Source organism: Pholcus phalangioides, unplaced genomic scaffold (assembly GCF_987345545.1).
Source record: "Pholcus phalangioides strain wild (caught in Gottingen) unplaced genomic scaffold, Ppha-v1.0 ptg000004l_1, whole genome shotgun sequence".
NCBI classification, from domain to species: Eukaryota; Metazoa; Arthropoda; class Arachnida; order Araneae; family Pholcidae; genus Pholcus; species Pholcus phalangioides.
This window is the reverse complement of record NW_028301597.1, coordinates 30,322,795-30,350,767: the sequence shown is the minus strand read 5'-3', so window position 1 is coordinate 30,350,767 and position 27,973 is coordinate 30,322,795. Positions and strand designations below refer to the sequence as shown.

The 27,973-nt window shown below is 34.6% G+C and overlaps 1 protein-coding gene across 2 annotated transcripts in view; it reads left to right on the top strand.

Moving 5' to 3' along the window:
* Naa80 (N-alpha-acetyltransferase 80) overlaps nucleotides 1-14,008 on the top strand; it is a 35,796-nt gene extending 21,788 nt beyond the window's left edge. For both annotated transcript variants that reach the window (XM_089231301.1, XM_089231302.1), the window contains exon 3: nucleotides 12,756-14,008. In XM_089231301.1, the coding sequence (XP_089087427.1) occupies nucleotides 12,765-13,475 (711 nt within the window). In that variant the 5' untranslated portion in view covers nucleotides 12,756-12,764 and the 3' untranslated portion in view covers nucleotides 13,476-14,008. The remainder of the gene's footprint in view (nucleotides 1-12,755) is intronic.
* The last annotated feature ends 13,965 nt before the right edge of the window (nucleotides 14,009-27,973 follow it).

Sequence of the window (27,973 nt, the reverse complement as noted above, 5' to 3'; positions counted from 1 at the left end):
ATAATGACGAAAATGGACGTAGTGCCCTTTACCTCCGGCATTCAGAGTTATATTGTATATAGAAAAGTAAGTATTGCTGGAAACACATCCGTAATTTTCTGCTATTTGATGACCTTCGATTTTTCTTCTAGCTTTGCTCGAATATTTTATAGAGAGTCATAATCTTTTCCCACGATTGCAATCATTCGATGTTCCAGGCCTTCAAGTACACCATCTAAAGAAGAAAGAACCTGATTCGCTGGAACTCGCTTTGCTCCTTTATGCTTCCAGTTTGAATTTTCTGAATTAGTATCTTCTCTGGATTTAAATTCATGTTGCGAATTTCGTCATCGGCCAGTTTTATGAAAGCTGATTTTTTCTGACCAATCACATTAAGATACGTTGGTGAACGGCGCGGCAACCCCGGTGGGGCACAATGCACCGAGAGGGGGAACGGTATATAAAAAAGAAAGAAAATGACCGATGTAATAGAAAAAGCCAAAAAACTGAATTATTTGAGCGAAGAAAAAGCATCAAAGTCTCTGGTTGAGGTAAAAAAAATTTTCGGCTCAAGATTTGGGAGGTCCTACTGTACAAATTCATAGGTGAAATGCCTAATGAGGTGGTTAAGGAATAAATGAATAAATAAATAATAATATAATAAAGCCCCTAAAAATACGGATGTCAAATACTCTTTTTTATCTAAAAATGCAGCAAAAACCCCGAGGGGGAAATAACAATTTTCATTAAAAAGAGCTATGAGATGAATACAATAAATATTCTTACAAATTATGGTTGTCTTCAACTAAGTATGGATAGCTTCTCGATTTTTCCCAATGTGAATATCGTATTTCGTTCCGCGTGTGTGTCCCACTACTTACTACTTTTCCAAAATTGTTTTTAAAAATTTTATTTAAAAAAAACTACAGATAATACGCGATGGTCAAAACAGGCATTCGTACTAAATTACAATTTTTAGCGTACATTCCGTGGAATATCCACAGGAAAACACGGTATGTAAAGAAATTCACTGCGTAAGAGCAGAGGCGCATTTATGGTTTTGCCGTATGGCGGGGATACTCGAATTTTGCTGCCCTTCTCCCATTCTAGTCGTTTTCTTGAGACTCTTTCCTAGAATTCATCACCCGCTTGGCCTCTCCCCACTCCCTCAAGTATACCACCCGTGTTTCCAAGTCACTATTTTGGTCACTCCCATGCTCACACACTCTATAAGTCACTCTTTTAGCCTCACAGGCTAACAGGCTTGCACACTGTTTTCATCACTCACATGCTTTCACGCGCTCCAGGTCACTCTTTTGGTTGCCCACTGACCTGGGTCACGCTTTTGATCATTTACACGTTTGCACATGCTCTAAGTCAGTGGTTCTCAACCTTTTCATGCCCGTGGCCCGGTTTCATTCATTTTTGTGAGTTGGAGGTCTGGTTAAACACACGACCAACGGAAAATGAATGAGAAAAAATGAAACGGCTAATCACTCGCGACCCGTTATGAATGATATCAGGGCCCGGCGGTTGAGAAACACGGCTCTAGGTCACTCACTGACCTAATCCGGCTCTCTGTATTTCACTCTTTTGCTCATTCGCGTGTTGTGGTTTTTCTAGGTTTTTGGTTACTCACTAGGTTTTACTTTTGATCATTTTTGTCGCACCGCGATCATTTCCTGCACACGAGGGCTAATTAGACCGGGACCTACAATTTATTGCCGATTCCGAACGGCAGGCTTGTTTTTTATACTCGTCGAGAGGTTGGTGCGCTAACCTCTCGATGGGGGACTCCCTACGGTAGCAATTTTTGCTGCGATCATGTCGCCATTTTTGTTGTACCCCTGTGTCAGGAAAGTTTTCTGACAAGGACGAACCGGGTATCGAACTCGTGACACCTCTAAACATCCTTTGGTACTTTAGGCGAGTATCTTACCGACCTGGGCTACCGCGCCCCTAGGTTTTACTAGGTTTTGGGCAGAGGCGGATTTATTGAGGGTACACAAATGTTTCCGCCCTTCTCACATTCTATTAATTTTCTTGGTTAATCATTCCTCAAATCCCCCCCTTAATATAGCTCGCTAAGCCCCCCCCCCCCGCAAACACACCACTGCGTAGGAGCTTGATAGATAATGTCTATCTGCCTCATGATCCCTCAACCTAGTGACTGTTGGTGCCATGGTACCTAATAACGGCTTAATATTTGCTATGTAGCGTATGCAATAACTACGTTACAGTTAATTACACTAAGCAAGTCGGCATTTAAGAAGGCATAACATCATTATAGAATGCACAGAAATGCTGAAAAATATCGATTCAAATATTTGAGAACATCAAATCTGTGTTCAGATGGCAAAATGTCACAAGCCACTTTTCCCAAAAAACTGAGTTGTTCGCATTCTCGTTCGTCAAAATTTTGTAAGGTGACAAAATTTCGTCCATCTCTTTTGGTTTACGAGGAACCAACGGAGGCAAATTGCAATAAGACAAAAAGCTACAGTATCTCATTTCTGCAGAATATTGTTTACAAATTGGCCCTCGTGAAATTTTGAAAAAGTGACTTGTTACATTTTGCCATGTGCGCACAGAAGTAAAATATAAAAATTAATAAAGACTCATAATTGATGAGAATTTCAAATTAATAAAAGAAATAACACAACTCCAGACCGAATGAAAACTAATGCCGCAACTAATGAAAAATAGTACCAAAATTAAATATGAAATAGAAAATTAATGAGCGAAATAATTTAAGAATGGAAAAAAAATGGAGAATCAACTTAAAAAAATAACTTCAGTACCATGGCAAGCCTTCAATGCTTTCGAGCGCCTATTTGATTCGACGCTCAGGCTTCGATGGCCCAGCCGTTGACACACACTAATAACAACTTCAAAAATATCAAAAACGTATGTGGTTATTTAGGAACATTCTCTCTCAATAAGCATTTTTAAATTCGAGTAGACCCATGGATCGCAAAGTTAATGGTTTTGTTGATTTTGATTAGTGGAAAATCAGAATCTTATTCCTGAGCGGCTTCATCATCATAAATAGCCTATTTTAAAGATTTCTCAATGCAAAAAGTTCAAAAACCTTAATTAGGCCGTGATTACACTATAAGAATTTGATAAAAGTTATTTTGCAAAACTTGAAAAATGCTGCCAACAAGCATATCAGTTATATTCGAGCAAATGTAACCAACAGGCTTATTGGTTGCTTTTTTCCAGTTTTGCAAAAGATATTTTACCAAACTTAAAAATTGCATCCAATAAGACTATCGTTTGCATTTGCCCGAATGTAACCGGTACGATTACTGGTTGCATTTTTCAAGTTCTATGAAAGAACTTTTATCAAACTTTTATAATGTAATCCCGACCTCAGACCGGGATTACACTATAAAAGTTTCATAAAAGTTCATTCGTAAAACTTGAAAAATTCAACCAAGAGAGTTATCAGTTAGATTTGAGAAAATACTACCGATTACCTTATTGGTTGCATTCGAGCAAATACAACCGATAAGTTTACTGATTGCATGTCAAGTTTTATAAAAGAAGTTTTATAAAAATTTTATAGTGTATATAGCATAAGTTTGGTATATAGTGTATAGTATTTTAACTATAATAGAATATTACACTGTAGAAGTTTGGTAAAAGATCTTTTACAAAACTTAAAAAATCAACCAATAAGCCTATTGGTTACATTTGCTTGAATGTGTAACTGATAAGCTTTTAACTGATACAGGATACAGTTTTATAAGAGTTCTTTTATAAAACTTGAAAAATACAACCAAGCTTATCAGTTACATTCGAGAAAAAACAACCGATAGGGTTATTGGTTGCATTTGTCAAGAGTTTTATAAACCTTTTATAGTGTAATATCGGCCTTAAAGCAATCTGTGTAAGGCCGGTATTACAGTATAAAAGTTTGATAAAAATTCTTTTATAAACCTTGAAAAAATGCAACGAATAAGCACATCTGTTACATTCGGGAAAACTTCACTGATCCGCCTATTGGTTGCATTTTTCAAGTTTTATAAAAGTATTTTTACCAAACTTTTATAGTGTAATGCCGGCCTGATGGCTGGAACATAACATGTCTAGACACTTATGATCGATTCCAGAAAGATTTCGCGATCGTTGTTTACAAAATACCTTACACGAGAGATCTCAGTATCTAATTTTTAACTATAGGCCTATTAATAGAAAAATCTCAATTCTACGACGAAAGCAACAACAAATAAATAAATAAAAGCTATTGCACAACAGCGTGACTCAAAATTTACGTGGAATATTTTTTAGATTCGCTTGTGTAGCCTTATATGTCATCACCTGGGCTTCGGTAAATGTGGGTAGAGTACAACACCCAAGAGGGCCATAGCGGATAACGACTTCCTGGTGGATGAAGAATGATCAAATAATTCTGTCACCTGACGATGTCGCAATAAATACTACACGTATTGCGAAAACGCTTCTGAAAAGTTGCGCAACTGTGACGCCTAGATAATTCTGATTTTCTCGGTGATAAACAGAAACGCTCAATTCTCTGGGTTTTCGGTATCTTTTTGCATTTGGTGATCGGTTAAACCGATGCAATAAAACTGTTTTTGATTAGCGTTTCTAGTCTATTTTAATACATTTTTAAAATATCATTGAAATTACGCAATTATTGATGTGCTGTTCCCCCCCCCCCCCCCATTGCCTCAAATATGTTTTTTTCTAAGTGATCGAAATTAGTAGGCTGCTGTTCAATATAATATGATTGATACGGTTTTTAGATAGACCGGGATTATACTATAAAAGTTTTTTAAAATTTCTTTTATAAAATTTAAAAAATTTAACCAATACGTTTATTGGTTGTATATGCTCGAATGTGTTTCAAACTTTTAAATGTGTTTCAAACTTTTAAATGTGTTTCAAACTTTTAAATGTGTTTCAAACTTTTAAATGTGTTTCAAACTTTTAAATGTATTTCAAACTTTTATAATGCAATCCCGACCAATAGACATGGAAAATTCTAATGACTAATAATTAATAACGAAATCCTTTACCATAATTTCCCGCGTATAATCCGCGGATGCGGATTTTGCTACTTTGAGGAAAAATGTCACCGTAATGTCCGCAGCGGCGTGCAATCCGCATGTAGAAATTTCAATAATGTGAAATCTCTTGAAGACTAGGTTTTTTTTTTCATCTAAAGATGGCCTGGTTTTTATCAGTTAATTTACATTATATTCCTGTTTTTATCGGGATTTGTCCTCGGTTTATCTGTTGCATGATCTGGCCTCTACATTCTAGGTCCGCGTTTTCTCGAGTCCGGTCCCGTACCGTAAATCGGCGGTGATTCTTTCTATGAGCGAGGTGAATTGTTACTTGGTTACTTCTTTTTTCTGGTGCCAAGAGCTCGAAAATTATAATTAACGGTTCGATTAGTTTTAGGTTTTTAATTGGTGACCACATTCCTTTTCAATTTTCGTATTTCTTCCGAAATTTCGATTTAAAAAAAATTGTATCACTTAATGTTTTTCATGCAAATGAAATGAATTTGTGTGTTTTTAGCATTTTTCCAAGTAAGTAAATCCAATGAGATGATATTTTTCGGGCATCTATTAATATGCTCCAAAAATTACATGCCCGACCGGGCATGTAAATTTTTGGAGATTTATCCAGCTCTCACATGTACCGCGTACATATATTCCTCTGTAACGGACCGGTACATGCTGGAATGAGCCAGTGCTCTAAGTGTGTGGCCCTGACATATTTGTGTTGTGGGCTTGTTTTGTGTTCTTGCTGGTGTTTCTATCCGTCTTCCATATTTTAAAGTAAAGATGGTAAATGCTTGAATTTTTATGTTATGTCAGTATCGGGTTGTAGGTTTTCTGTCTTCAAACGGCATACTGGCTCGCATTCATGCTCTCGACTGCTGTAGTAGCCTACTCATCGAGATTTCCCGTTTAAAGCGTCTTCCCACTTACAACGTTTTTTCATGCTATTTTTTTTAAAGAACATTATAAGCAGGATCCGCTCGCTATACAATAATACAGTAGATCCCGCTTATAACACCCCTACTTAGAACGTTTTTTTCGATTAGTATGACTTATTTCAAGATCCAAACTCCAAATACTTCTCATTAAGCTTTCCCGTTTAAAACGTTTTCCACGATTGGTTTTTTGAAAGAAAAAAAAACATTATAAGCGGGATCTACTGCATATTCATTTATTTATTTATAATCTGTAACTCAAATGATTATTAAAAAATTAACCTGTCGAGAAATTGACATCCGTATACGTAAAGAACGGGATATCCGTTATCGCTGTGACTCGAATAGCCTACATATCCCGCACGACCTCATTACCAAAATTAATATATAATAATTACGTACCATGAGAGAGAGAGAGAGAGAGAGAGAGAGAGGGGGGGGGGTTGGGAAATATAATAATAAAAAAAATTGCATGAAATATTTATGAAGGAGAATCGAGTTTCATTAACGCTTCGTAATTTACTTGATTGGGCCAACGACGAAAATTGCTTGCGGGTTGGTGGGCTAGTAATAATCTGATTACACTATTACCTCTCTCTCTCTCTCTCTCTCTGTCTGTATGAGGTTCGAGTTAGTACCATGATGAAGAAAAAAAAAAAAGGAAAGAAGAATAAGAAAAATCAGCTCGAGCCTTGCCAAAGTGAGTTTTAAGCGATTCAGCAGAAACACCCTGTAATTACTCGAGCAGTTAATGGCGCATTGTCGAGCCGAAAACTTGCCTAATAAATGATATAAGAAGCAAAAAAGGAATCGGAACGTCATGGTCCATATGAATGTGAATATTAGAATAAAAAAGAAAGAGTAAGAAATATTACATATGTAAAGCAAGAACCTTGGCCTCGTTATAAGAGATTCGCAGGCACGTAATTTGAAGTATGCTAACTAGTGAATCAAGAAACGATCGTTTCATTGAACTAACTTGCGATTTATTTCAATTAGGTTTAGATTTACGCAATGAATACTTTGCATATATTTTCCAGATTCGAATTACACCTTCATCCTTGTTTCTTTGTGTGTGAATAACCTTCAAAAGGATTAAACTGTCTTGGATCAGAGATGTCCAATTAACTCTTTGTACTTGACATTTAACACTGCATTGATAATTTTTGTTGTAATTAAAATAAATAATGGTCTATGGCCTGCACAAAATTTGTAATGATTAAACTGAGGTCATATATCAACGATAGTAATGATAAAATATAGGATTATAGGCAATTATTTTGAATGAATAATATTCAAATTTGAGTTCAAAATTGCAGGTGGCATCTGTTATTGTATGCAGCCTAATAAATTGGATATGCTTGTAAATCCGACTCTGTTTTTTTTAATTATTATTTTGTATATCTAATGTAATATTTCGAAAAAAATTATCGGAACATGAAAATACCGCGAAAATGAGTGCAGTCTTTTGGAAAAGCTTAGGTTGTGGAAAACATGAGTTCTCAAGTTGGGCAAATTATGAAGTGGGGGGAAAGGTCTTCAGGCCAACTTTTTTCTGGGAGACACAAAATACAGTAATATTAGCAAACATCCCAAGGAAAGCCTGGAAAACTTGCTGAAATATCTGAGACGATCTCCCAATATTGTCAGATCTTTATCTTAAGGGTTTAGAAAAAGATTTAGCGTTAGTCTGACAACTTGGATTTTTTTTATTTTTGCCATTTTAGCCAAATATTTATTCAAGTATGCCTCACTTTACGCGATTTTGAAAAGTTAATTTCAGAAATTGTAAAAAATTTGCAAAATTCGGCCTGGAGTTTAACTTTAATCTTGAAAATGGGCTTGCAAATTGGAGGTGGTTCCAATTACATGGCATAGATTCTTTTTCCATGACATTTCATTCATTGATGACAAAATCCGTTGAATTTGATAATGTAGCTGAGATAAAAATATGAGAGAAATGCTGAAATACAACTCACCAGATTTCATTGATGAACAACGTTTGGGGGCACATTGACAATTCCAACAGAATATTTATCGAGTAAAGCAGTTCTAATGAAATTAGAATTTCCATATTTTCGGAAGAATGTTCGGAATTCTCTACTGAAGTTTTTATAAAGAGACAAAGAATGAATGCTTTTTGTTAGCCGAATCTCGACTGTTTAATTAATAAGAAAGAAAACATCCACCAGAATCAATCAGAAGTAGTGAAGACAGAGGAAACAGTAATTTAATTAATTCATATTGCCTAAGTTCATTAGATTTATTCATAAGTTTGCATAATAATTAATTCATTAAAAAAATTATTTTGCTATTATGTTTATTTCTTTTTTTATCCCTTCTGAAAAAAACCAATCCCCACATCCCTACCTTCCCCGAGTTAAATTCAACTCGCTTTACGCGACTATTTCGCGGAACCAATTAATCGCGTAAAGCGAGACGCTTGTACTGTATTTCTGCAGATTACAAGGTCTGGAAGAGTCAATAGAGAAGAAATGGTATGGAAAAACCAGGGAGAAAAAAAAAGAACAACATTCCAAATTCCACCTAAAATGAACGGAAGGGCCTGTAAATGGTCCTATTCCTAACAGAGCATGAGCCATTCCCAACGTACTTGCATCGATTTAAGATAATCAATTATGTGAATGCGGGATCCATGAAAGTAGGCTACATGAAAAAAATTCCATTTCACAAATTTCAAGTGCAAGTAATTTACAATTTTAGTGAAGAAACCTGCTTCAAGACAAGAATGCAACCAAAAGATTGATGATTCTTGTTCAGCTCCTTAAAGATTTCCTTTCTTCAGCCAACTTATATAAGATTCATAAGAAAAATTTAAAAAAATACACGAGTTGTGCGAGAGAGAGAGAGAGAAAAATACAAACTCCTCTTGCGTGGATGTGTTCTGGGAATTAGAATAGATACCAGGGTCAGAGCCTTAACTAGGATTTTTACCGCACGGGGCAAACATGATTCAGCCGTCCGGGCAAACATTATTTTGCCGTCAACCCCCCCCCCCTTAAAATTCGATAATTTTGTAATAGGTTTCTTTGTTCCCACCTATAACCCGCCCAGCCGCCCCCTAAATTTTGCCACCCAGGGCAGTTGCATCCCCTCTAGTTACCGCCCTGGTCCAAGGTACAGACTAAAATGAAATTGAGGATTTTGTATATTACATTTAATGTAACAAATGTATCATGTCTCTACAAAAAAAAAATGCATGTACTGTATATATTTTTATTGACGTATTTTTGTATTTTCTGTGCATAATATTTTAATTAAATAAAATTACGACACAACTATTTCGGAAGGAATCATCTTTTAAAAATTATTCGAAATTGGGTTTGGTTTTTGAAGTCAAAATTACAAGGTTTTCTGTTCTTTTTGTGTTCTGGTCATTAGCCACAGTGATTCCAAATTTTACACTACTGAAGTAGCAGATCTGCTCATTGTAGTTGCGTCTTTTTGTGACATGAATAGAGGAATGAAGACCTTTCATCTAAACGAACACTATGACGGCTGGACGTCCAGTCCCCTCAGCAGCGTAAGTTGCGGTGCCTGCAAGAATCTGAACTGACCATGTAACCATGAATGGAATGTCGACATATTAAGTAACACAAGACGCTCACCGAACCACAAGGACGCTCCCGGTGCCGAGAGACGATCGACGGATGCAATCGTCTATTATTATATATGCGAGATTTCTAAATTAATCATTGTTATTGGGCCCGATTGCCCTAAATCTATAATTATGTTTCGAAGTACATGATACTGTTTTATGGATGATTGCTGAAGCCACTAATCAATTTACTTTTGTTTCTTTCGTCGCAAGCAGCTCTATGTTACTTGTTATTTAATAAAATTTCCGGACACATCCACCCTTCGGGAACACTTGGATATCTCTCTGAGAGATGTGAAGTGGGGTGTGTCCGGTCCTTCAATATCCAGGTTATTTAGTTTAGGCATATCAACCGAAAAGTTCATGAAGAAAAAAAATATTTCCTACATATTTCCTGGACTTCTCCATGTCCATAGAAACTACATTGGAATGAGAAAAAAAAAACAAAAAAAACTAAACTTTATTATATGAAACTGAACCAACTTTATTGGTGAAAAATTTTTTTTTTCCAATTAATGAAACCGATGTTCCCAATTTTGAAAACATTATCCGTTATAAGATTAAGTTATATTATGGTTATAACAAGAACGCCAAGCAAAACGTATCACAATATAGAAATTCGTTTTGTGTCGGAACTGAGAGTTTAATTGTGAATGAAGTGTGAAGAGGTAAAAATGGGAATTTCACATGGAAGTGGAAGTGAGAGTTGTGTGAGTGAGCAAAGTGGAGTGAGAGTTTGCAATCCCATAAGTGAGTAAAAGAGTGACCTGGAGCATGCACGAGCATGATTGATCAAAAATGTCATGCAAAGCGTGTGCAAGCATATGAATGCCCAAAAAGTGTGTAAGCATGCGGAATGACTGAAAAAGTACGATTTTCACATATTTCCACAATGATCTTCTAAAAGTAATATTGCAATGTAATAGTGTTAGAAATTTTTGCAATGTAATAGAGTTAGAAATTGTTGTAAAAATGGAATAATTCTATTTTAAATTTTAGAATATGGAGCTATATTCGTTAATTCGTATGGGTAAAATACAGACAAACGCTGAATTGGCGCGCGTTGTTAGTGCCAACATAAAACGCATTCATAAGTATTTATTTGCAGCAAAACATTCTAATGCAGGGGGTGCACAAACTTTTGAGTCCGCCGGCCGGATATGCAGTAATTCTACCGCTCGCGGCAGGAAGTTATTTATATAGGATGACCATATAACCGGTATTTTATGGGATTCCCGTGATTCTGGGTCGTCCCAACTTTTTCATGTCCCACTTTTTCCCTTATTTTTAGACAAGTTTATTCGCATTTTTGAAATCAAAAATTAAGATTATATTCATGACATAAATTAATACGTACCTCTGACAATTTGTTTTACTGTGATTGGCAACTCTTCTTGCCTAGGACAATTTTTTTGGCCGTAATTGGCAGCAAATACAGCACATTAATCTTTATGGGCATCGTATAATATTTTATCATGTGTATATATTGTTTGTAATTTGTGTTAATTGCATTTTTAATTGGGTTGCTGTATTTTTGAAACATATGACAACCATATTTTTATGGGCATCTTTTTATCAGCCACCTCGTTGGGCATTTTGCCTGTTGTGGCGTTGTATTTGTATTTGTATTTGTATTTACAAGGAATGTTTTTTAAAGATCTACTTTTTTTAGGAGGGATTTCAAGGTCTCCTATAAGAAACGAATTTTTTAGAAAAGCATAAATTCTTGCTTTTATTCAGGGTTAATATCTAGTTTATAGACAATAAAACGGTAAAATTTAGTGTTCAAAATCGAACCTTCTATGGTTTACTCCTAAATGCGTACTGAATTTTTTTTCACAAATACGGATGTAAATTGGTGCTGTTGCCATATTTTTGGTTTAATCAATGCATCAAGTGATTTAATTAGAGTAAATTTTGTGTGTAATTAATTACAATAGCCAATTAAGGGTAAAATATAAGTTTTCTTTTTATTGATTGTTATTTATGAACTAATAAAATCTTTCTTAGCAAAATTGAAAAATTGTTACTTTGAAAATTTTATTTCTAATTCTCTCAATTTTTGGGGCGATTTTATAAATCTCAGAGCACATAAAATTTCATGAGTTCTCAGAAAAATGACAACGACAAGCAATCAACTCTTTTTGGATAAAAAGAAAGGATTGTACTATTTTGTACTGAAATTACGCTAAAACAGCGTTTCTTAACCTTTCTGAACCCAAGGACACAATGCAGGGCCGGAACTAGAGGCGGAGGGACAACTGCCCCTTGCGGCAAAATTTAAGGGTCGGGAATTGTAGGCGGAAGCAAAGAAAACCGTAATAAAATTGTCTAATTTTAAAGTTGTGGGGGGCGGCAAAAATCCTAGTTACGGCCTAGTTATGTCTGTTAAAATTCGACGGACCACTTTGGTCCCGTATTACAGGACATTCCTTTATTTTTAAGAATTTCTGAATTTTTTTACACATTTGTCCAGAATTGACAATTGCAAATTCAAATGCTCATTTGAATTTGTAATAGTTACTAAAATCGATAATATATAAACGGCGTTTTCATTACTTATTATATAATCGTGGCTGCGAATACAAATATTCATCTTACATATTTGTCAAGTTTAACGTTTATTCCTCAATTTTTCAGCGATTCTAAATACAATTCATGATTTTGAAGAATTACTTCAACGTTTTTGGTGACAATTGGCGACATCCCGTATTTAAGATCCCAGTTCCCCGTATTTTTCCTCTATGAAATATGCTCATCATGTGATTTGAATGTTTTCGTCACATTTATGTTCATTTTTACTTGAACCCGTGTGGGTATTAACAATAATATATATATATATATCAATCACAACAATTAAATCATTTTCCATTCAGTTAAAATGAAATTATCTAGTCTACCAGTGGACAATCTGAGCCATCGTCGCGGACCAAAGATTTGTGATCATAGTTTAAACTTTAAACCATGCCAATGAATACCGTTCGTCCTAAATGATATAGCCTACTTTCTCAAATATCAAAAAAAAATTGAGAAAAGAAATAGGTATAATGCTTTTTTTCACCTTGTATAACCTATTCAAATTTATATCGGTCCATAGAGGATTAAATAGATGTAGCTGTCGTATTAGTCAAATGTGGAATCGATTTGTTTAGATTTTTCTAATAGCTGAAATGTTTATTCTAGGAACACGAGATGGCCGACATCCTTCTCCTCCACGAACATCCACAGCTGACTGAAGAATGCGCGATTTTACTGAACATCGAATGGAAACGCAGTCCGGAGGCACGAATCCATTATTTAGAGAAGAGCTGTGACGAGCTGCCGTGCTCTTTCGTTTTAATATCGCCATCATCATCATCTAGCGAAGAAGAATCATCATTATCACCGAAAGTGATCGGGCACAGTCGTCTAGCCGAAACAGTCGAAGACCCACGAGGCTGTCTCATATCTTCGGTGGTCGTATCGGAAGAGCATCGTGGCAAGGGATTCGGGAGGCGACTCATGCGAGAAACTGAAGAGTACGCCAAGAAACGCGGGTTCGAGACGGCTTACCTGTGCACCAGGGACAAGGAGTCGTTTTACTCACGCCTGGGTTATTCGCTTTGCTGCGGCCGTCGTGTTGGTGGTGGTGGATTCGCGGTGGGAGTGACGGCAAACACTTTCCGAGGTCGTGACTCGTTAAGTAAGTTTCTTCCGCAATTCGATCAGCTGAGTTCGACCTCGAAGACGGGGCACGTATTCCCAAAGATAACAACATCCTCGGCTATGAAAACATTATCGCCATCATCATCAATTCAGCCACCGGTTCCGCCGCCGCCACCACCACCACCTCCTCCATCACAAGATCGTGACTTGAGAAAAGAAATTTGGATGAAGAAAACACTTCTCTTCGGTGATCAATAAAATTTCTTCCATAGTTTGATCGCACAGTGCAAGCCGCTTTGCGATCACATCGGGGCTCGAGGTTCCTGATAACAATAGCCAGTTGATAGCTATATTTAAAAAAAAAATAAATCAAAAATCCCGTAGGCGAAAAGCATGACCATATGTCCCGTTTGGTCGAACGGGACAATTACTAATTTTAGTACAGTCCCAACCCCGCCATTCCCAACCTTGCGGTAGCCGTGGTTGGTAAATCCAATGACTTGTTCGGTCATAACTTTGATATCAATTGCAAACAATTCATCAATTTTCATTTACTATATTTTTTTATAAGTGTGTGCTCCCCATTCTTTATTTCATTTCATTTTGATTTTAAATTTCATTTCCAATTTCTTTACGCTCAACCATGTTTGAAAAATTTCATTATAAAACCCACTTAAATATCTTATCACACACAAATACAAATACAACGCCACAACAGGCAAAATGCCCAACGAGGTGGCTGATAAAAAGATGCCCATAAAAATATGGTTGTCATATGTTTCAAAAATACAGCAACCCAATTAAAAATGCAATTAACACAAATTTAAAACAATATATACACATGATAAAATATAAAGTATAAAATATAAAAAATATAAAATATAAACACACACACAACGACTCTTTTATGTTAGATACTTTGGTTTCTAGGTCTAAGTTTAATTTTAAATCTGCTCTGGACATCACTTCGTTTGCTTATTTTGTCCTTTTTTTCGAAATATTATCCCGTAATTTTCCCTAATAAAGCCGTGGCCTATGTTGCTCTAAAAGTTTATTCCTACCCCTCTTGCCTCTAACCCGCCATTGGATTATATCTAATAATAGGGTGGCTAGATTTCAATTCATATTTTCTATTAGGCTTTACTCAAACTCGAACGATATTCAGTCTTTTTTATTCGTCTCAAAAATATAACTTAATGCCGATACAAAGTAATTGCATAGTATTTCGATTACATTGTAGGTTTACAATTCGACACTAAACTGAACAAAACCGCGTACCAAGACCGACACGGTTTAGACATTACATATTTACAGCGAGTGTTGTATGTATGTATGTAACGTGGTTCAGGCTTCATCAGCAATAGCTAGTTTTACCCATTGCCGTGCAATTTGACATTATATTTTCTCTCTGAGAAATATTTTCCAAGATGTCGCGGTTTTTACCAAGCAAGAAATTAGTATTACTTTAAAGTTTTTATCGAGATTTTTCCCGGTTTTCGCAGTTGTATATAATCTGGCTACTCTAGCCAATAGTTTTTTTCCCCCTTGACGTTCGGGCTTTTTGAGGAATTCTAATTATTCCCTATGATGTGTGTGATTTTTTTTATGTATTTCTTTTTGATCCGTTTAAAAAAAAATGTAACTTTTACTGAAACAATAATGTACAATATCTTGTGATATTATGAAATTCGTCAAGAATACTTATTTGAACTGTAATTTCAACGCACAAAATTTTATTTTACTTCGATGTTAGTGAGTTTTAATTCGAATGAAAATTATGTGTGGCTTATACGAAAGTGTGGCGTGTAGAAAGGCACTGAGTTTCTAGAAAACTGTATTCCTCTAGTTCATTTTTCTTAGTGCAGCTTTTTATTTAATTTTGACATTTCGTTTTGATGTGTCTCACAATGTCATTTCGTAAACTGAATTTTATTTAGATGGCTTGTAATAAACGTTTCTTTTCAATTTGCCAATATCACACAGAATTTTCTCTTCTCATTTTTAAATATTCTTTTCCCCGGGGATTCTATATAAACAGATCTTTTAATATATACATAAATCAGACTAAATGCGTTTCTCGCATAAGTAATATGTGAAGTTGAGCAGTTGTGATTTTTCTCAGCAAAGCTTTCAGGTGGCATTATACATACAGTCCTACTATCCACCAGGATTGCAATGCCTGGTGGTTAACTCTCAAACGGTAAACCTCCACTGATGTGTATTTGAATAGCGGTTCGAGATTGTTGGTAATATTAGTCTACGTCGTCGTAATTGCTGGGGTAAGCTGTAATTTTACCAAACTAATTAGCTCATTAGACTACTGTGAAATCACCGTCTTCCTTCGTGTCGTCAATTACAGTCAATTTGCGATAAATCGAACTCCGATAACTCGATACATAATAAATTTTAAGTCGAAGTTTTCCCCTCTGCCCCAGAACTTTTTCCGTATATTTTAGTATTAAAATCCCTAACTCGAAGTTTTCGCATGTCGCGTCTCTCACACTTCTCTGAACAAAATACTACCTGCAACTGCGACTGTAATATTTAGCCCTAGTCACCTTTTCATTTGCTACCCGTTACTGAAACTGATTTACGATTGCTATATTTTGTTCATACATAGCATATAATTAATAGTACTTAATAATACATATTATTGTACGTGAAAAAAAAAATTGTTTTTTTTTTGACTAATTTATTTCTTAGAGGTAAATAGAATATAGCAGTGTTTCCGAACCTTTCTGAAGACAAGGACCAGTAAAATGACGAACAATTCGACGGACCACTTGTGTCCCTTATTACGGGACATTCCTGTAGTTTTTGTTGTTCCGATAATTTTTTTTACACATTTGTTCCGTTTTTTCAACGATATTTGTTGGAATATGAAAAAAATTAAATGAATTCGGGAATATATATACGATGTTTTCATAATATAAGGTTTTTTTTTTTATGATAATTATGGCGAAAACTAAAAATATTCACCTCTCTCACATTTGTCAGGTTTAAAGTTTCGCCCTCAAGTTTTAATTACAATTAGTGATTGTGCCCACTTCTGACAAGGTTTTTGATGACAACTGGAGATGCCCCGTATTTTGCGGAATATTATTTAAGATCCCACACACACATACAAGTTTACTGAATTTTATTTTTCTCAATGAAATATGGTCATCAGATCATTTGAATATTTTTTTCGTGAAATACATTTTTGTTTACTGCGATTTGTAGCAGCTCTGTATTTCCACATCCTTCAGCAATTTTAGCAGTAGTTATAAAATTGCATTTAAAGCAATAAATTGAGTTTTTTGGGCAAAATTTAGTGACATCCCGTATTTATGATCGCAATTTTCTGCATTCTCCTCGACAGGGCAGTAACTAGGATTTTTGCCGCTCGGGGCAAACATGATTCGGCCGACCCCACAAGTTTAAAATTCAATAATGTTATAATGGTGCTCTCTTTGCTCTCACCTAAAATTGCCGCTACCTAAATTTTTCCTCCCGGGGCAGTCCTCCTTCAAGCCCCCCCCCGCGTGCCTCACCCACTAGTTACGGCCCTGCCCCCGTTTATGAATGCTGAACTTAGTGAAGGTATAATTTCATTTGAAGAACCCATATGGGGATATTATTAATATCAATTATAAGTGTACCTGCGGACCGCCATTGCCGCAGACCATAGGTTGAGAAACACTAGAATACAGTGTGGATCTCATTTATAGCGCTTTCCAAAGAACTCTCGTGTAAAAAACGTTGTAAGCGGGAAAACGCTTTAAACAGGAAATCTTAAATAAGAATTAGAGTTAGGACCACACACACACAAGAAAATGAATCATACTAAGCGGGAAAACTTTCATAAGCGGGATCAACTGTAAATTAAAATCGATATGATATTATTTTAGTATTAATACGAGAAACAAATGATTAATTTTAAGGGGGGGGGGGTTGAGAAACCCGATAATTTATTTTTAATGGATTTTTCACTACTACGATTTATTTCTCGATTTCTCTTGCTCGGACAATGCGATTGTCAAAAGACGATAAGTGAAAAAAAGATCTCTGTGCGGCAGCTGACTTCTTTTATAACTTGTCCTGGTACTTACGCATGAGAAGAATCGTAGTATTGAACTTGAACATGAAAGAAACCCTCGGTGAGAGAGAGAGAGCGTGTCTTTTGTGTGCTTGTACCGTCACAAAAGTCAAACGAACGCCCACTTTCACTCTCTCTAGAGAAACCCTTTTATCACTATTGAGAGAGGTAACTAATCGATTATATGCACACACAATAGCCTTTCAACTCCTTACTTTGCAGATTTTCAATGCCATTCTTTGGTGTTTTCCATTCCAATTATGTGTATGAAAACCATTTATAACTGCAGTTCATCTAAAAAAACGGACAGTTTTAAAGCTAATTATGTTCGGAAAAAAGCCTTTTAAGGAGAATATTAAATTGAGGTGCTACACATAAAACTTTGAAGTCCTTCGTGTTTATTTTCTTGATTTTAAGTCAATTTGGTACTTGTAATTTTAAATCATGAATAGTGTCTTCATATTGATTATTGAAAATCATTTTTAGTATGAAATTCGGGTTATATTTAGCGTAGCCGCTGTGGTGATGATGGACTGGCATCGCGAGGAGCTGGGTTCGAACCCCACCGTTTGCCACATTGGTGGTCGGCTGAAGTTGGTTTTCTGTGCTTTCCAACTAGGCGTGAATGTGAGCCGATCTCCCTGTTAAAGAGCCTCATCACAGAGAGCAACAGGCCTACAACGGTACAATTATTCAATCATTACACTAAAAAGTCATTCGGTTTAGTGACAGATCCGCATGGTACATTTCCACACATGGAGAATTTGGTGGCCTTCTTGCTTTTATTTTTCTGTGTGTTTTCCTTCCTGTTTCTTCCTTCTTTTCTTCTCCACCATATGGCGGAGAAGGCCTGAAGTTATGAGTGGGCTGCATCCACATAAAATTGTGCCACTGAAATTGTCTGTCATGCATATTCGTGATTGAAATTTTAGTAAAGTGATAAAATTTATGAAATTTTATTGCCATTATGTCGGTTCTTTTTTGTTTTGTAACTCCCCGAGAAGAAAGTCGGAAGAAAGTCACGTGCTTTGAAACTTGAAATCAACCCACAATGTTATCTCTACTTTATTTTTTGGTCAAATTCTCAATATTTCCTCACACCTGGTGAATCCAGAAATAATATTTGAATAGCTCTATAATAAGTTTGAAACCTCTCAATTGCATTTTGTCCGTTTTTGATTTGATCTCGATCGGTTTTACTTGGTGAATGGCAATCTACGCGTCGGAATGATGGCTCATGTGCTTTTCAATAGTTTTAAACAAATATACTCCGACATTGTCATTCTGGAGTCACATTTTCGCCTTCAGGAAGAAAACATCTTTTCGTAGGTGATAAAAACTTCGCATTAAGTTCTCACACAACATGTACACGCACATTTTCCAGATGGCCCAGGTCCATGGGCCATGATCTGGTTTGGAAGAGGAAGTTCTGTTTAGTATATTAATGCACTTGGATATTGATTGAATTTTCCGCTAATTCACGTTGGTTATTCAGATAATATCAGGACTATTGAAACTATTTGGACGAATAATTGTAGTGATAGGAGAAAATTATAAGCTAAGCTGTTATTTACCATTCAACGCTGAAGGACCGGACACGTCCCCGCTGCCCATCTCAAGGAGATATCGAAGTGTAATGATAAAATAACATTATTAATGATAAAATTAATTCCACTTAAAATATCAGATAATTTCGATATTTACCGTGAGAGTAATGAAACATTTAGAAATAAATATATTTTGAACGCCAATAGACATTTATTTCTTTACGCCAAATAATTTCATCCCGCCTCGTAGTTTTTATTAATCCCCTTCGGTTTGGTGTAAAATTTGCAATAAACATCCCATCACACCATTTTTTTTCGATATTTTTAGAAAGTAGCCTACATCTTTTAGAGTCATTTCAGTAAAAAATACGGCTATCTAAGTGCAATACTTATTTTATCTAGAAAGAGTTCACATTCCTCGTCGATGTCATTTTTTTTTGAGAGCTACTGAACACTTACGGGTTCAAAAAAAATATAAAATTGCGCCAAAAATTCAGGAAATTCGAAATAAAATTCGGAACAACAGCTATTCAACTTATCAAGATCTTTTATCAGTTTATATGTAACAGTAAAATATATTAAAAAACCTGTATATTTTACCCTTTATTGGCCATCGTAATTCATCAAATAATTCACTCTATGTAATTAAATTAACAAATTAAAAAATTTTATTTTTAAAACTATCCATTAAGCCTATAGGCTACTACAAAAAGTTTCCAGTAGAAAAGTAACTTGGAAAATGAGACGAAAAACATTTGTCATCTCTTACATTTAACTTCAAATGATGATGAGGTGCGATGCAGTTTTCTTTAACGTTAGTCCTATTATTTTAGGATAGAAATTCTAACGAAAACAGGGGTGCATATCCGAAAATTTTGAAGCAGTTTTAAAGCGGAAACATTATGGCACAGATTCTGCCTTTTCATGCACATATAAAGAGGGTCGTAATTAGAATTTTTGCCGCCTGGGGCAAACATTATTTTGCCGTCCCCACGACTTCAAAATTAGTTAATTTTTTAATGTTCTTTGATCCCACCAAAAACTGCCGCCCCTCAAATTCTGCCAGCCGGGGCAGTTGTTCCCCCTGCCCCCCTCTAGTTACGGCCCTGCATATAAGCATAACACATCCTATAATATGTCGCTATAACTTCTCGGCAGGAGACGATTTTCGCTGGCGCGTCGTTTTTCCAGATTGTTGGTCCCAGTTCAAGATCAGAGTTGCCATATGGGTGCTCTTCTGGCGATGGACATAAATGGGTGCTCGTGACTCTCATTGGTAGTAGAGAAAAAAAAACGAAATTTTTGAATGTCGAAACGCGTCAACAAAATTTTTTACAGTTAGAAGTAAAAAAGGGTGGCAGAAATCGGAGCTGACTTCATTTTTGGAGCAAGCCCTTTAGTTATGAAAGTTGCGGTTCAAAAGTACCTTGAATGCGATCCAAGAAACATTAACACCATGATTTATCATTATACAAACCACTTTTAAATCAACATAAAAATTGTCGTCTCGCATGCGCAAGGTTTGCTTTTGTGAAAATATTTATACAGGCCTGTAGATTCCAAGTTATGAAAAGTTATCTGGAATCTATTAACATCCATAAAAATGTGCTTATATTCTTATAATTTAATGATGCAACATTATAAACCTTTAAATCTTGAATCTACTTACCAAATAATTTTTCGTATAATTCTTGCATCATTTGATAGCTTTCGGCAAAAAAAAAAAAAGCATATAGAGAATAGAAAAATAAATTTATACCGATTTTAAATTATTAAAAATTCGAATTGGAATCCTAAGATTTTGAAATATAAAAGCAATATTTAAAAAGCTAATTATGGGGGAAAAAAGCGATGATATAAAATTTAGTAGAGAAATAATGTTTAAAACTATGGTGAGAGCAAAATTTTCTGAAAAACATTTTCAGTGAATCAAAAATTCATAGTCTCTGTTTGCATTTGCGACAATATTTATACAAGATAGTGCCAAAGATTGCAAAAGATTATCTGTAATCTATTAACAGCTTCTAATGTATTTTTGGCCGAATATTTCTAATATAACTCCGCATAATTTCTAAATATAACGTAAGCATTTCCCACAAAAATTTGCTTATGATATTGCTGAAAAATAGTTAGAAAATGTATTATCATAAATCTTTAAATCTTGAATTGACTTCCCAAATAATTTTTCATACAATACTTATATACTGGATAGTTTTTGGTAAAAAAAACAAGCATCACGAATAGATAAATTAATTGTTATAACAATTTAGTTATTAAAACTTCGAGGTTGAATGAATTTGAAGATTTCGAAGTAAATGAAGAAAGTAAATGTATAAGTAATAATGTAATAATATAAAAGGTAACAGAATTTGTGTTAAAAATATGCTAAAGAAAATAACTGGGTCAAAAACATTTTTAATGAAACAAAAATTAATAGTTTCTGTTTCCTTTTTTGCGGCAACATTTATGCAGGATTGCAAATTTCAGGTTGTGAAAAATTATCTGGAATCTATTGATGGGGGTTCATGGTATATTTTTGGTCGCATATTTCTAATAAACTTCCATTTCCCTCCGTCATGTTAGGATTTCCCACAAAATTTTGTATTAATATTACTCAGTAAATTCCTAGAAAATACATTATTATAAATTTTTAAATTCTGGATCGACTTCCAAAGTAATTTTTCAAAAATATTTGTATCATTTGGATAACTTTCGGCAAAAAACCACCATTGTGGAAAATAGAAATTATTTTTAAAACGACTCGAATCGGAAAAATAGAAGTAGAATTTAAAAAAATTTTCAAAATATTTAAAAAAACTAACAATGATAAAAACAGATATAATGATCTAAAATGTGATAGAAATTATGCTTAGAAATATGGCGAAAAAATTATTGTATCAAAAAATTTTAAATGAACCAAAAATTAGCAGATTCTATTTGCCGCAACATTCATATGGGGCTGTAAATTCCTAGTTATAAAAGGTTATCTGGAATCTAATGACGGTTCCTGACGTATGTTTAGCCGAATATTCCTATTATAACTTCTATTTTCCTTCTACACGTATGGCTTTTTCACAAAAATTTGCTTTTAATATCACAAAAGAATGGCTAGAAAACGCATTATTATAAACGTCTAAATCTTGAATTGAATTCTCAAATAATTCTTCATATAATTTTTGCATCACTGATAGCTTTTGATAAGAAAAAAACTAGCACCGACAAAAGATGAATTAAATTCTGTGGTGTTTGGTCAGAACATGACATCTCCAAAAAATGGCTTTTTTATCTACTAGTAAGTCTTGCTAATTATAACTAATTAGAAGTGAGATAAATTCACAAATACGCACCGTACGGCTAAACAAGATGCTGACGTATGATATTTTCATTAGCATTTGTGTGTAAGCTTTATTTCTGATTTTTAAATGACAATGAAAATGCTTATATCTCAAAAATGTGATTTTGGAGTTATCATGTTCTGACCAAAAACCACAGAATTATTATGATGAAAAATACATCATTATGAAAAATACAAGTAGAATTCTAAGACAAATTTTTAAGAATTTTAAGACACGCAAAAAAACTATGTCGTAAATAAGTTTAATTGTTTAAAATGTAATAGAAAGTTATAAAAAATTGTCTGGAATCAATTGACGGTACCTGGTGTATTTTTTGCAGCATATATATTTCTGATATAACTCCCGTTTTTCTTCATCAAGTAAGGCTTTTTAACGAAAAGTCGCTTTAATATATATATATTCGCCTGTTCATTAAATTACTAGAAAATGCATTATAAAACTTTAAATCCTGAAAATTGGCTTCCCAAACAATTTTTTAAAAATATTTCTATCACCGTGAGCTTTCGGTTAAAAACTAGCAACAAAAAGATAAATTAATTTTTATAAAAAATTCAAGGTTGAGTTCTAAGATTTTCAAATTAAAAAAAAAAATAAGAAACGTTCAATCACAAAAATAAATAGGCCTTTAATAATGGAAAAAATAATAGAAATTATATATTTGTGAAAATAAAAAAATGGTTAAGAATATACAATTGCGTCATAATTTTTTTAGTGAGCCAAAAACTAGTTTCTGTTTTCTTTTGTGGCGACATTTTTGTTACAAAAAAATTTTCTTTCAACTGTTACTGATGTATTTTCGGTCGTATATTTCTAAGAGGAACACCTATTTACTTTTAGCACGTAACAATTTTCCACAACTATTTGCTTAAAATATCACTGAATAATGGCTGGAAAATGCACTATTATAAAGCTTTAAATCTTGAATTCACTTCCCAAATAATTTTTCAGACAATCCTTGTATCATTGGATGAAACACTAGCTAGACTGGAATATAATTATCAAAAAAAGTTTTAATCAAAAAAAAAATACAATTTTAATATTTTTAAACACAAATTAAATATTAGAAAAAAGCAAAAATATAAAAGGCCGGGATTACACTATAAAGGTTTTTTAAAAGAGCTTTTTTAAAATTAGAAAAATTCAAACAATAAGATTATTGGCTGCATTTGTACAAATCAAACCGATATTTGATTAGCCGTAATCTATGAGCTTTATTGGTTGGATTTTTCAAATTTTATAAAAGGGATTTTATCAAACTTTTATAGAAAAAATTAATGAAAGATGTTTTACAAAACTTTAAAAAACAACAAATAAGTGCATCGGTTACATTTGCTCAAATGTAACGGATGCGAATATCGATCGCGTATTGTGTACGGCCTGGATTACACTATAAAAGTATAATAAAAGATCTTTCATAAAACAGCCAACAAGCCTATTGGTTATATTTGCTCGAATGTAACCGATCTACTTATTGGTTGTATTTCCAAATTTTATAAAATAACTTTTATAATAGTTTTATAGTATAATCCCGGCCTAGCAAAAATAAATATAAAACCGGGATTACACTATAACAGTTTTCTAAAAGTTCTTTTATAAAATTTGAAAAATTCAACCAATAACATTATCAATTGCATTTGCTCGAATGTAACCTATGGGTAATAAAACTCGTATGTTACATTACGAACAGACTACAGGACGTTTACAGGACGAACTAGGCTCCGGAAAAGCGGAAGAATGCAAAGAGACCTTTTTGAGGTTGGTTGCATTTTTTTGTCAAGTTTTATAAAGCACTTTTATAGTGCTATTCCGCCTTGGACTGGGATGACACTATGAAAGTTTGATAAAAGATCTTTTAGAAAACTTGTGTGAAGAAACAGCCGATAAGCCTATTGGTTACATTCGCTCGAATGTAATCGATGCGCTTATTTGTTGTATTTTTCAAGTTTTACAAAAGGACTTTTATCAAACTTCTATAGTGTAATACCGGCCTTACACTATAGAAATTTTATAAAAGATCTTTCTCAAAATTTGAAAAATGCAACCAGTCAGAGCAGGGTATCGGTTACATTCGTTCGCACTTTCTTAATTCGTTGTATTTTTTCAAGTTTTATGAAAAAAATTTTATAGTGTAATTCTGGCCGTATAGAATGGAAAATGTGTAATATTAATTTTGTAGAAGTATGGTAAAAAAAAAGTAATCGCATCACAAAAACTTTTTTAGTGAGCTAAAATTTAGTAGTTGCTGTAAACACGGTGTCAGGCTTTTATTTTAAAAACTGCGAAAATAAAACGCTATAACGCGATAGGAAAAAACAGATGAAACGTCAACACACGCTGAATTGATAAAAAAAACAACAACTAAATCGAATAAATATTGGTTCATATTTAATTTAATCCTCCATTTCCGCGTCCATTCGCCCTAAGCGGATAGAAAATCAAAACCTTCGCTACGAATCGAGCCTCATATTATTATTATTATTTTCGTCGACCTAAAACTCTGCTGGAAGGCAACAGCTCGAGAAAAAAAAAAAAAAAATAGGCCGTTGCCGTGACACACGTCGGCCCAACCAAACATGTAATAACACCATATAACACTTCTTTTTTTTTCCCCGTCACTTCCATAAATAAAATAAGCACGCGACGATCATTGAAACGAGGTTAATGATACGCAAAGAAAAAGCGTGGCCGACGCGTGACAAAAATATGCTTCCACACACCACATATGTACATATCTATCATATTAATATTTATTTCGCTTTTTATCGATTACCGACACCCACTCTCTTCCCACTTTTGTTTTTATTCGATATATATTGATCGTTATCGATGAAATTCGGAAATAACAAAGAAGTCTATTATCATTTATTCATGATGGATTCCATTGTAAAATAATTTTACACGTGAAAGATTGCATTTCCTTTTACCGTTTCCTCTTAAGCAGAGGTGCACAACCTTTCCAGTCCGCGGGCCAGATATGTGGTATTTTTGCCACTCGCGGGCCCGAAATGTGCATCTCCATACGGGTAAAGGGCTTACATCCCGGAAGGGACAGGGCCCGGGCCGTGTCTGGTCTGACAGAAATTTGTATCTATCGGAGACCATACAACCCACATTTTACGGGACATCTCTATAGTTTTGTGGCCGTTAAAACTTTTTTTTTTTTAAATGTCCCGTTTTCCCCCTTCAATTTCAACTTGAATATTTGAAGAACTGAGATTGTTTTCACGATTTATGAATTATATTATGACAATTATAACTCCATCATGATTAGTTATAGTCATATTCATCTCACATATTTGTCAAACATATACGTTTTTTGGTAGATTTTTTAGACATTGCGACTCTCTCGCGGTAGTTTTCTATTTCCTATCGTTGGCGATTTTCCAGCAATCTTAGCGATAGATGACAACTTTACTTGACTTTTGCCTTTTTTTAACGGGTTATTGGCAACTTTACATGCCTTTTTTTAACGGGTAATTGGTAACTTTGCTCGCCTCTTTGATAGTTTTTTTGGCTCAAATTGCCAACTTCACTTGCAATTTTTTGCGTTAATATGTGATATCCCGTATGAAAATCGATTTCCCGTATTTTCATGCGGGAAATATAGTCAGCCTAGGAATTTATCGTGTTGTTTATATTGATACTTTTCTATCAGAAAAACTTTCGTGGGCCGGATGGAACCCCCTTAGCGGGCCACATTTGGTCCGCGGCCCGCACCCTCCTAGAGCAAGATTGGTAAACCTGGTGTGCACTTAGCAGAAAAATTTAAAACATTACTTTTATTTCACGGGCGGGGTTGTGTTCTCTCTTCCTAAGATCTTTAGAAAAATTGAAAATAAAATATCCGATGGAAAAAGTAATTTTCTCTCTTCCGGTTTGGTTTTTCCTATTTATTTTAGAAAATTCTGGAAACGTGGCTGTTTCGTTTCCTTCGTTGATCTTTTCTATTACGCGCTAGAGAGAGGCTTTCTCGTCGATCGATATGGGCTAGCTGTTCCAAGACCTATTTATACGCTGTTGGCTGGGTTTATTGGACTCTCAAGAGCTTGGCGAATCGTTCGGGTTTCGTCTTTCGATCCCTGCCAATTAGATGGGAATTGGGAATTACGATTGGGTTGCCCGACTCTGTTGATGGCAATTCGATCGCAAATGCAAAGGTTTAAAGCGTCTTATTTCCGGCCGTCTTAGGAGATTGATTTTTGTTGGTAAAGAATTGTTGATGGATGGACGTGATTGGTCCTCACTTACCCTCTATGGTTCACCCGGCATGAAAACATATTGAATTTTTTTTTTCATAATAACGGGTGTGAATGGGTGCTGTTAGCACATTTTTAGTTGGAACAGTATGCCGAGATCTCAACACAGCAATTTAACTAATAAGATGGTAATAATTAACTAATAAGATAAAATGGTAAATTAAGGGTAAAATATACAGTTTGCTATTTTACTATTATCTGTAAATAGATAAAATCTTGCTTAGCAAGATAAAATTATTGCTTATTCGAATTCCATCTCCAAATCTTTCAATTTGGTGTGATTTCATAAATCACCGAACTCGTAAAATTTCAGCAGCTCTCAAAAAATGACACCGGCAAAGAATGAAATCTTTCCAGATAAAGAAAGTAGCCTATTGTGCTTATATACTGTACAGCCGTATTTTGTATATAGAAATGACACTTAAAAAGATGTAGGCCTACTACTTTTGAAAATACCAAACAAATTGAGAAAAGAAATAGGTATAATGAGTTTTTTTTAACTATGTACGACTTTTTGCCAATGATATTCGAATGTGCATTGGACCATACAGGGTTAAAAGAAATGATTATGTGAATAATTGTAAAGGTATTTTTGAAATGCATTGTTACGTTATTTGGATTGCTTTTTCCCTCTCTGTTTTTTACAAAACTATTGATAACCTGTTGAATATTCAATGAATAACTCATGAAATAATAAATAAGCAATGACTTTTGCAGGCACACGGTAAACTTAAAGGTTTGACGAAGTCGTAGCGACCAAGAAAATCCTGAAACGCGGATTATCGGGAATATCTCTAAAATCTCGTCTTTTGCCCAACCGGTAAACATGCTTCTGAAGTGTTTTTTTAATAATGAAATGATCTTATTTTTGCATTGGCCAGAATAGACTAATAATAGGGCATTGATGTATAAAAAAAAAACAAAAAAAAAACCAGTTAAAACATCGAATTATCGCATTTTCTTGCGTACGCTACAAAAAACCCTCAGATTTTCTTAGTGCGGATTACATGACATTCAGTGGGGGGTGCATAGGGGGGTCCATGCCTACCCCCTCCCAAGTCGACCAAAAGTTAAAAAGAAGTTTACTAATTTTGGTAAGAAAATTAAAATATCGAGGTTAAGAAAAAACGGTCGTATGTTATTTTAACTAATTTCTGTCAATTTAAATGCTTTTTGAAGAACTCAAAATTTCTCGGGAAGAAAAATTTTGTGCCCTCCACAAAAGTCGATCTTGCGTACGCCCCAGATGACACTGCGTTTTATCTGCGGCTTTTTCCTTTTCTGAGAGATTATAATGGGCATAAAATGCAAGAAAAAAAATTCATTGAATTTGGCTGAGGCTTTGAATTAGCTGCAAGGACTAAGAACTATTTCATGTAGATGTGAGTAGAGAAATTAAGATATTTCCCCTACAAAAATGTGACAAACAATTCCTTAAGATTTCATTGTTGAAGAATGAAATTTTCTCAGGCGGATATACGATGCGAAATACGACATTGCGGAATATACAATGAATTTT